This window comes from Pongo pygmaeus, chromosome 19 (assembly GCF_028885625.2).
Source record: "Pongo pygmaeus isolate AG05252 chromosome 19, NHGRI_mPonPyg2-v2.0_pri, whole genome shotgun sequence".
In the NCBI taxonomy this organism is placed as follows: Eukaryota; Metazoa; Chordata; class Mammalia; order Primates; family Hominidae; genus Pongo; species Pongo pygmaeus.
The window spans coordinates 69,449,041-69,460,194 of NC_072392.2; the positions used below are offsets into that span (position 1 = coordinate 69,449,041).

General features: G+C 48.6%; 1 protein-coding gene across 1 annotated transcript; it reads left to right on the forward strand.

Annotated features, from left to right (window-relative positions):
• Window positions 1–313: 313 nt before the first annotated feature.
• Window positions 314–11,154, forward strand: PHB1 (prohibitin 1). The gene is made up of 7 exons (XM_054460011.2): window positions 314–380; window positions 1,921–2,035; window positions 3,373–3,534; window positions 5,733–5,875; window positions 6,048–6,164; window positions 8,354–8,449; window positions 9,987–11,154. Exons 2-7 carry the CDS (start codon window positions 1,948–1,950, stop codon window positions 10,197–10,199), a joined length of 819 nt encoding a protein of 272 aa, XP_054315986.1. The 5' UTR covers window positions 314–380; window positions 1,921–1,947; the 3' UTR covers window positions 10,200–11,154.

Here is an 11,154-nt window from a genome sequence, read left to right on the forward strand (position 1 = left end):
CGGCTGGACGCCCACCTCCTCTTTCCCGGAGCCCTAAGGCTCACCTTCCGGCAGTCTTAGCCTCTGTACAGGATAGGCACGTGCATTTAGCCCCAGGAAACTACAGCCCCCAAAAGGCTTTGCGGCAACATCCTCGCGGTGATCACCAAAGAGAATACGCTTTTCTCCGCGGGGCCGCCCGCTGCATAGCCTTTTGGGAGTTGTAGTTCATCTGCTAAGAGCCGCTGAACCAGGGTGAGGTTCTAAGCCACCCTTCCCAGAACTCACAGCGCTCGTCCACACCAATAGGAAGCGTGGATCTTGGAAAGCGGGCGGGGCAGAGAAGCTCATGCGCAGTATGTGTGGTTGGGGAATTCATGTGGAGGTCAGAGTGGAAGCAGGTGAGAATGGAGGGGGCGGCAAAGGCCCGTTTCTGGGCATCTCTGCAGTCCTTCTCTGCTCCATGATGTGCACTTTGGGCGAGGAGAGTGCGTGTATGAGTCCGACTTGTGAGGGAGGGGAGAAGGGGCTGAGCCCGGGACGAGCCAGGGGTTGCTCAGAGTAAGGGAGGTGTCCATGGGGGCAGGGTGAGGAATAATCCAGAAGCTATTAGAAATGTAAAGGGCCGGGTGTCCCAGCCTCAGAGAAGGAAGATTTAAATGCACTGGACGAGATCAGGGTAGTCTCAGGAGTTGAGATCTGGGAAGTAAGGAGGGAGGATTTGAGACTGGAGCGGGCAACGACGGTGGGACGGAGCGTTAGAAAGTTAGATGCTGGCGTGATTTCTAGTTAGGTCAACTGTGCTTATGCCCACCCCGCCTCAGCCCCACCCTCCCAGTTATTCCAGAGCTCACTGTCCCTGTGCAGCTAGTTAGAGCCTTTCTCCCAAATGGGTTCTTCAGTTATCTTGGCCCCAGGTTGTCATCCAGCTCCTGCTTCCATAAGAAGCATGTCGTTCTTAATACACGATGTTGAGAAGCAGTATGGTGAGGAAGTAAGCTGTGTCTGCTAGCATTAGACCTCTGGGTTCTAATTCTGGTTCTACCACTTAATAACTGCAATCTCGGCTTCTCATGTAACCTCTCTGTGTGCCTCTGTTTCCTCTGTAGTAATATGCTTCATAGGGTAATTGTGAGAAGTAAATAAATTGCTTTTATTAGGCTACCTGATATAAGCGTTAGCTGTTACGGTTACTTTTTTTGTTGGCATCAACATGTAGCACATTTTTTTAGTTATTTTTTCAAACCATAATTGCGCCAATCTAACCACACAGCCTCTTTTTGGGGGCCTACTTGTCCAGGAAATGAGAGGGTGGTTTAATGTGGTGTAAAGTTCTCTATGGATTTCAAGCCCATGCATTGTTTTCATTATTGAACCAAGTGTCCCAGACACCTTACTTTAAATGGTTGAGAAAAAAAGAGAAATCAGCCAGGCATGGTGGCTCATGCCTGTAATCCCAACACTTGGGAGGCCGAGGCAGGGGGAACACTTGAGCCCAGGAGTTCGAGACCACCTGGGGCAACATAGCAAGACCCCATCTCTGCAAAAAATGAACAAAATTAGCTGGGCATGGTGGCACACTTCTGTGGTCCCAGCTACTTGGGAGGTTGAGGTGAAAAGATCGCTTGAGCCTGGGAGGTCAAGGCTTCAGTGAGCTGAGATTGCGCCACTGCACTCCAGCCTGGGTCACAGAGCAAGACCCTGTCTCCAAAAAAAAAAAGAAAGAAAGAAAAGAAACTGAAAAAAAAAAGCAGAAGAATTGATAGTACACTTTCCAAGCTATAAAGCATTATTTATTAGGTATCCTTCGATGGATGATTTAGCACTTTCAGGAATGGGGAAATAAATAGCCAGGTTGAAAAGTGACTGTTGTGTGTCAGAGAGGGCCTTCTCTGAGGATTTAGCATCAAGTTTGATTGTATTTTGTTTTTATCCCCTTAGGTGTGAGAGGGTCCAGCAGAAGGAAACATGGCTGCCAAAGTGTTTGAGTCCATTGGCAAGTTTGGCCTGGCCTTAGCTGTTGCAGGAGGCGTGGTGAACTCTGCCTTATATAATGGTGAGGCATGGAGGGACAGTGGGACACTGCACTTTCCTAGGAGATTTCTGTTGGTCTGCATAGCCCATGTGACACTCTTGATGGTAGCTGCTGTCAGTGAATGTGTTTGTGGCCAAGAGGCCTCAACTCCTGCCATTTCATCCCATAGGACTGCATTCTTATCAGAGCCCCTGACCTTTCAGTCATAGGTTCTCTCAGAGCCTTTATTCAAAAAGAGCCTCCCAGCCCACTTCCTAGTTGGATGTGTCCAGTGGCTCCTGTCAAGGTGAAGTGAAGCCGTACCACCCAAATGCTGCCGCACAGTGTCTGGATTTCCCTGGCTATCTGAAATGGAGATCTCATTTGTTCTCCTCTGCTTGCATGTGGAATAACAGCAAAGGCTGCAGATCTGTTTGGGTGACCTTGTCCCGAACAGGCGCTTTTGCTCTGCTGAATTTGGGTAGTTTCAGCGAAAGTATCTTTGAGATGCATTGCCCAGCTTTTAACAGTGTGGGAGGGAGGTTAAGCTGGCTTTTCTTCCACTTTACTGTGGAAGCTTCCTCATTGGTCAAGCAATGGATTTGACCTGACTTTATCTGTAGGACCCCCTTTAATTCTGACATTCCGACACTTTCACATGCTGCAAAGCAGCAATAGATTGACCCATCTGGTGTGTGGCTGGCTGACAAGAGGAGCTTCACTTTCAGAGTGAAGATATTTGGACCAATGATAAAGTTCAGAGAGGCAGCTGATTAGCAAAGCCTGCTTGGCTTATATGACACATCTTAGCAGTACTGCGATCCTTTTGGCCACAACTGCAACTAGACAGTAATTGCCATCATAAATTTCTCTCTGTGCCAAGACAGCTCTATAACCCCTTAAAACTTTAGCAAAACAGAGCTATTAGGAAGAAAGAGTAGGCTCTTCTAAATGTAGGATTCCCATAATGAGGGTGCTACTTCTGGGAGCACTAGGTTAAATTGGAGCCCGATGGGTATGTGGTAACTGGGAAGACCTCATTGAGTTTTAGAAGTTTTGGTAGATGATTCCTGGAAATATGTTGGTGGGAGTTCAGGGATAGAATGGTCATTCAGAAAATCAACAGCCAGTTCCCTCAAGGAGAAAGGATGCTAAGGAACAGGTCCTATTACCAATCCTTGGGGACATGTGGAACAGGAAGTGACTGCTTAGTTTTGCAGCTATTTAGAAGTCTCTAGAGACCAGGAGTTGGGGAAGACAGAGAGAAGAGGGGAGACTTAATAAGTGAACAGAAAGCACCAGGGCTCTTTCAAAGACATGATCCTTTTGTTTAAAGGATGAGAGGATTTTTATGACATGTCATTATCCTTTCTTCCTAGTGGATGCTGGGCACAGAGCTGTCATCTTTGACCGATTCCGTGGAGTGCAGGACATTGTGGTAGGGGAAGGGACTCATTTTCTCATCCCATGGGTACAGAAACCAATTATCTTTGACTGCCGTTCTCGACCACGTAATGTGCCAGTCATCACTGGTAGCAAAGGTGAGTCTTGCCTATGGTTCAGGTAAAGCAGGGAGTGTGGAAGAGGTGCTCTGCTCTTTTGTGTCGCAGGAGCATCTGTGGGATACCAGGATCCAAAAGAGTTTGAACTGTACATCATAGGAATGACTAGACTACTTGCCCTGGAGAGCTTGATATGAAATCTTAGAAATATCCACTTATGGCTGGGTGCGGTGGCTCGTGCCTGTAATCCCAGCACTTTGGGAGGCTGAGGCAGGTGGATCACCTGAGGTCAGGCGTTCAAGACCAGCCTGGCCAATGTGGTGAAACCCCATCTCTCCTAAAAATACAAAAATTAGCCGGTGGTGGGGGATGCCTGTAATCCCAGCTACTTGAGAGGCTGAGGCAGGAGAATTGCTTGAGCCTGGTGGGCGGAGGTTGCAGTGAGCTAAGATCGTGCCACTTCACAGCAGCCTGGGCAACAGAGTGAGACTCTGTCTCAAAAAAAAAAAAAAAACCCTGCTTCTAATCTTCCCATCTCTTTGGAATTTCTTTCCATACTGTTTTGCAGTTGTTTTCAGGATACATTATGTACCTATTTCTAAAACTATTGATAGGAGCTTCCAGAGATCAGGGAGTTGTAGGTATTAATACATTGCCCACCTCTCTTGGTGCCCAGTTCAGGGCTCTGTCTCATGGGTGCTTGGTCCATATCGTTGACATCTGTAAGCAAGCCGTGACAGTGCTTTGGCTCCGGGCAGGCCTGAATTGTCCAGGGGAAAGTATAATTCTCTCCCTGGATCCTTTAAATGGCCCAAGTAATGAGAAGCAGAACATAGATGGGTCTGTTAACCCCTTATATGTGTTACACATTTGACAGAGTGCTTTTATGTCTGTTTTCTCCTTCAGTTTTCCCCAACATTTCCGCAAGGCCCAAAAAGCAAATGAAATTGTCCCCATTCTCATAGACAGGGAAATAAGCTCAGGTTGGCTAAGGCTTAGAGAGGCCACATCATTAGTAAATAGCCCAGATCTTTGGACTGCTAGTCTAACACCGTTTCCACCGGACCCAAACTAATCCCTCCAAGGCTGACTCCTGACTTGGCCACAATCACCAGAGCATGTAAAGGCCTCACCCTACAATTCTTAGCATTGCGCTGTCTATCGTCTTAAAATGTTCAGTGTTGCAAACTTTGCATGGCACCTGTTAGACATATAATTTGAATTATGTATATCTGAGGGCATTCAGGGGATACCAAAAAGCTGCTATCACTGAAGCCTCTTAAGAAATTATAAACTCTTTGTGATGCTCTATTGGGTTCTGTGCCAAGGAAACCAGGCATACCTGCACCTTGCCCTCTAGGATCTTATAATCAGCAGATTTGCTTATAAATTGTAGCAAATTTGGAGCCAGGCACAGTGGTGCGTGTCAGCAACTCAAGAGGCTGAGGCAGGAGAAATGCTTAAGCTCAGGAGCTTGAGTCTAGCCTGGGCCACATAGCAAGACCTTGTCTCTAAAAATAAAAAAAAAAATTGCCAGGCGTAATGGCTCACACCTGTAATTCTAGCATTTTGGGAGGCTGAGGCAGGTGGATCACTTGAGCCCAGGAGTTTGAGACCAGCCTGGGAAACATGGCGAAACCCCAGCTCTACAAAAAATACAAAGATTAGCTGGGCGTGGTGGTCTGTGCCTGTGTAGTCCCAGCTACTTGGAAGGTATAGGTGGGAGGATCAATTGAGCCCAGGAGGTCAAAGCGGCTACAGTGAGCTGTGATCTTACCACTGCACTTCAGCCTGGACAACATGTGACCCTGTCTCAAAATACATAAATAAAAATTGTAGCAAATTAGAGTAGGAGAGGTCATATAAAAGACCACTTGTGGCCAGGCGCAGTGGCTCACACCTGTAATCCCAGCACTTTGGGAGGCTGAGGCAGGTAGATCACCTGAGGTCAGGAGTTCGAGACCAGCCTAACATGGTGACACCCCATCTCTACTAAAAATACAAAACAGCTGGGTGTGGTGGCGCGTGCCTGTAATCCCAGCTACTCGGGAGGCTGAGGCAGGAGAATTGCTTGAATCTGGGAGGCAGAGGTTGTAGTGAGCCGAGATTGTCCCATTGTACTCCAGCCTGGGCAACAAGAGCAAAAACCTGTCTCAGAAAAAAAAAAAAAAAAAAAAACACTTGTTTTCCTATAGTGATTTTTATTTTTAACTCCAGTGTTTGTCCCCTACCCTAAGATTTACAGAATGTCAACATCACACTGCGCATCCTCTTCCGGCCTGTCGCTAGCCAGCTTCCTCGCATCTTCACCAGCATCGGAGAAGACTATGATGAGCGTGTGCTGCCGTCCATCACGACCGAGATCCTCAAGTCAGTGGTGGTGAGTGAACAGGGCCCCTTAGCCTCGAGTCCAGAGCGCAACCCTGGGAGAGTGCCAGGTGGCAGGAAGCACTTGGCAGTGGGTTGGTTGGGATGTGGCTGCTAGTTTCCTGGTTCCTTTTCTGCTTCCTCATTAATCTGACCTGCCCTTCTGCTCCTCCCTTTGAAACCAGGCTCGTTTTGATGCTGGAGAACTAATCACCCAGAGAGAGCTGGTTTCCAGGCAGGTGAGCGATGACCTTACGGAGCGAGCCGCCACCTTTGGGCTCATCCTGGATGACGTGTCCTTGGTAAGATCCTTCGGGAGACCGAGGGGAAGGGGCTGCAGTTCTTGTTTAGGTGCCTGGCTCCATTTCTGGGTAGACGCTATTAGGTCCTCCCTTCTGCTTTGCTAGATGTGAGACTTGAAAACACGGAAACATGCTGAGGTGAGGCAGTCTCCGTGGGTTTTTCGGTTGAGGGTTCTTTTACCTTCCCCCTGCCACACACATTTTTCTTATGACCTCTGGTTGTATCCAGATAGTCCCTAACCACTAAATGTTTTACCTTCTCCAAACTGTTACCCAGAAAGTGATGCCTTGTTAACCCTGTTTGACACAGGCAGAAACTGCCTGGTAGAGACCAGAGAACAGCTCGGGTAGTCTTTCTCCCTAGCACAGACCTCCCAGCCTGACCCCTGGGAGCTTCCTAACACTTACAGTCCGAAGCTCAGTGAAGTAAGCTCTGGGAACCCCGGTGAAAGGTGATAGAGTGTAAACGAACGGTTGGATTCCCCCAGGCCTGGTATAGGGGGCAAGGGACATCTCCGAGGCGTAAGCTATCCTCTTGAGACACTATAGCTTGTGTGTTTATATGACATTAGATGTCATAACTCAGACAGAAAGCAATGCAGGCAGGATAGCATTTCAGGTTGAGGAGGGTGAGGGGAAGGGGTCGTGTTTCTAGATTCTCTGGGAAAAATCATTTGGAGTGATTTGTTCGGGCAGTGAGGTAAAGTGTTTCCTGTTCAGTTCTCCCGTGCATCGCTAGGGAAAGGCACCACTTCCCCCAGCATCTGTGCAGCTGTTTAAACAGCCACTTGACAACACCCAGTGCTAACCCTGGGGCACTGCTCCACCTTGCTCCGCTGCTGGAAGTCCCGGGGGCTTGGGGCTCCCTCTGCTGGCAAGAGGCCAGGCTGCAGCCGTTCTGCGGGCCCTCCCGTCGTAATTACCGTTAACCTGAACACCTTGGCTGCGAGAAAACGCTGAGTAAAAACCTAAGGGAAAAGTTGGCATTTTACTAGACTTTAACCACATACTCCATTCTGGGGAAATGTGGGCTGACCACAAGAAACCCTATCTAAGAGGTGTGAGAAGAAAATTAAGTTTCATGGGGAATTTGCTGCCCTCAGCTGGCCCTTTTAGAAATAAATTTTATTCCTTAATTATACATTTCATTTTTCATTTCTCAGGATCAGATTTTCTTACCCAAACTTTGACTAAGAAACTAGAAATGGATCAGGTGAAGTACAACAGCTGCAGTTAGAGTTAGGAGGTTAAAAATTCTGGAAGAGAATGAGACCAGGATTTACTCTTCAGGAGAAGTTTGGGGCTGCTTTTTAAAAAAGCAGAGGTTGGGAGAGTGAAGGAAATGAAACAACTAGAATTTGATGGCAAAACCAATGCTCTTCTCTTGATTCTTTTTCAATAAAAATTAGGATGAATAAGTAAATTGCTCTAGGCTGGGCATTAGGAATTCTGACATCCCTTCCCATTGTTTGTGCTATCTTTAGGGACAGTCGCATCAGACCTGACATGATTAGGGAAGGTCTATGGATCATCAGACTTCTAAACCCTCACGCCGACCAATGACTTTACCTGCTTTCTCTTTCTTTTAAACCCTTTAACAGAACCATTCACATTGGGAATACCATGATTTGCGTTCCACCGTCCCTCGTTCTCTTCCTGTTCAGTGGTGCAGCTGCTGTGGGAAGACGTGGACTGGTTAATCCATAAGCAGAGAGCATCAGGCTCTTGGATCCCTGGGAACCAGCTGCCTCCCTCACTCTCAGGGTCCCTGTTTTCCATCTGGCCTTCCTTGGGCTTTGAACAAGGCATCAAAGGCCCTTGGAAGAGCACTAGTCAGTGGCGGGGGTCTTAGAACCCACAGTTCTCCTCCTCTGGGGAGGTGGTCGATTGAGTAGATACCTTCTGGTGCCTGTGGGCCCCATCGAAAGCCCCCAGTGCCATTTGCTACATGAGGTCACTGTACTGAGAGTGACAGAGTAATATACAGGAGCAGTGTGGGCAGCCAGAGAGTCTGGGTGTAAACTCAGTTTGGATACAGATATGGAGGTGGAAGAGTGTTCTGGCCTCATGGATGCCTCCAGCTGCTACAGCCATTGCTGGCCTCTTCCTTGCAGCGGCCGTGGAGCCCTCCCAGCAGTGCTGTCGAAGCAATCACACTGCCTCATCTTGTGCTCACTCTTTCCCCTTAGACACATCTGACCTTCGGGAAGGAGTTCACAGAAGCGGTGGAAGCCAAACAGGTGGCTCAGCAGGAAGCAGAGAGGGCCAGATTTGTGGTGGAAAAGGTGAGCCTTCAACCAGATGTCAGGAGCCTCTCTCTCCCCTTTCTCCGGCACTCAGCTTCCCCATTTGCTGGGTGGCCTGGAAATTCATCATCTGTCATCCCTTCTTCCGGGATAATCGGAAGGGGCTTGAAGGAATTGTACTTCTGCAATTGGTTCCAGAGTCTTCAGGGGCTAGTCAAGGATATGTGGAGTTATGTTCCTAAATCACTGAAGGGTAATTTTTCTTCTACTTCTCTGAGATCAAAAACACTCTCTTACAAATGAAAATGTTTCTCCTGGAGTATTTTCAGCTTCACTGAGAAGTCATTTTTAACCATAGTTACATAGTGAAAGCTGACAGCAAAAAAGATCAAACGTTGCACCAGATGTGCTTTCGTCACTAGATTTTTTTCTAGTGCTAAATCCATCCAGATGTGTCAAAGAATGTGATGGGACACAGTGTATTTGCATAGCAGCCTGGTCTTTCTGGTATTTGCAAAGACATGTTTATTTATTGTTGTCCCCTTCTTCCCACCACCAGTACCCCTAATTGGTGGGCAGATGGGGACAGCAAGAAATAAAATGGGAAAAGAGGGACAGATTTAATTTTGGAGAATGAAAACACTGTGTGGGCAGGGACTTGTGTTGCTTTGTATCTGCCATAACTTCAGAGATTATAATAAGTCTAGTACAGTGCCTGGTGATAGTAGGTATACAGTAAATGTTTGTTGAGCAAATAGACGCAGGGCCCAGCCATTTCAAAATTGTATGTAATTTCAGGGAAGCTTAATACTGTCCTCTTCCTCACACTCCTGAAGGTTACACATTGCAGACAGCTGTCTTCCTATTGATATTGGTAGGGCAAGCCTAGGAGATCTCACTCTGGGTGCCTGGATTCTGGTCAGGAACCAGCCTAGCTCACAGGCAACTCTAGGAATAGTCACAAGTGCATGCTGCTCTTCCTTAGCCATCCCGAGGTTTTTTGTTTGTTTGTGACAGTTCTGTGGCCCAGGCTGGAGTGCGATGGCATGATCATAGCTCACTGCAGCCTTGACCTCCTGGGCTCAAGTGATCCTCCTGCCTCCGCCTCCCAAAGTACCAGGATTACAGGCATGAGCCACCACACCCGGCCCTGTCCTGGCTTTGATGAAGTCCTTTAGACTTGGGGCTGGAGGAAAAGATGAGCCTTGAGGATTGATTCCACCTTTCTTTTGCTTCTGTTTTCCTTGGCCTTGGCTTCTCCTGGCTCAGAGGAGGGTTGTTAAACTAGATTGCAATTAATATTAATGAGGACTTTGAAATAAGACAAATATTCCTGCAGCCAACAGAAATGTATTCCTCCCGTGACAAGGAGTGAGCATGAAAGGAGAGGGGAGGACTGGTGGGCAGTGTGCTCTGCCTCCCCTCGCCTCCCCCGCTAGCCATCAGGAGGAAGTAAACTCCCGAGTTCCTTCAGGAGCCTGGGAAGGTGGCTTTCTGGTGAAGGGCCTTTGGTTGTAGCCTGACATGCGGTGTCCTGAGGTTTGATCTTAGTCTCTCTCCACCTCCATTCTTTTAGGCTGAGCAACAGAAAAAGGCGGCCATCATCTCTGCTGAGGGCGACTCCAAGGCAGCTGAGCTGATTGCCAACTCACTGGCCACTGCAGGGGATGGCCTGATCGAGCTGCGCAAGCTGGAAGCTGCGGAGGACATCGCGTACCAGCTCTCACGCTCTCGGAACATCACCTACCTGCCGGCGGGGCAGTCCGTGCTCCTCCAGCTGCCCCAGTGAGGGCTCACCCTGCCTGCACCTCCGCGGGCTGACTGGGCCACAGACCCGATGATTCTTAACACAGCCTTCCTTCTGCCCCCACCCCAGAAATCACTGTGAAATTTCATGATTGGCTTAAAGTGAAGGAAATAAAGGTAAAATCACTTCAGATCTCTAATTAGTCTATCAAATGAAACTCTTTCATTCTTCTCACATCCATCTACTTTTTTATCCACCTCCCTACCAAAAATTGCCAAGTGCCTATGCAAACCAGCTTTAGGTCCCAATTCGGGGCCTGCTGGAGTTCCGGCCTGGGCACCAGCATTTGGCGGCATGCAGGCGGGGCAGTGTGTGATGGACTGGGGAGCACAGGTGTCTGCCTAGGTCCACGTGTGGCCTCCATCCTGTTGCTGATGGAAGATTTGTGGATGAGGGCCCATGCGGCTGAACTGAGAAGGCAGGCCTCCGTCTTCCCAGCGGTTCCTGCGCAGATGCCGCTGAAGAGAGGTGCCGGGGAGGGGCAGAGAGGAAGTGGTCTGTCTGTTACCATAAGTCTGATTCTCTTTAACTGTGCGACCAGCAGAAACAGGTGTGTGTGAACTGGGCACAGATTGAAGAATCTGCCCGTTGAGGTGGGTGGGCCTGACTGTTGCCCCCCAGGGTCCTAAAACTTGGATGGACTTGGATAGTGAGAGAGGAGGCCTGGACCGAGATGTGAGTCCTGTTGAAGACTTCCTCTCTACCCCCCACCTTGGTCCCTCTCAAATACCCAGTGGAATTCCAACTTGAAGGATTGCATCCTGCTGGGGCTGAACATGCCTGCCAAAGACGTGTCCGACCTACGTTCCTGGCTCCCTCGTTCAGAGACTGCCCTTCTCATAGGCTCTATGCCTGCACTGGGAAGGAAACAACCATGGGAAGGAAACAAATGTGTATAAACTGCTGTCAATAAATGACACCCAGACCTTCTGGCTCA

Bases quoted from the DNA above. Each gene is read 5' to 3' on its own strand.
- PHB1 (XM_054460011.2), top strand. From the start codon at position 1,948: ATGGCTGCCAAAGTGTTTGAGTCCATTGGCAAGTTTGGCCTGGCCTTA. The intron at 2,036-3,372 runs GTGAGGCATGGA...CTTTCTTCCTAG, and splicing joins GAACTCTGCCTTATATAATG to TGGATGCTGGGCACAGAGCT. The intron at 8,450-9,986 runs GTGAGCCTTCAA...CCATTCTTTTAG, and splicing joins CCAGATTTGTGGTGGAAAAG to GCTGAGCAACAGAAAAAGGC.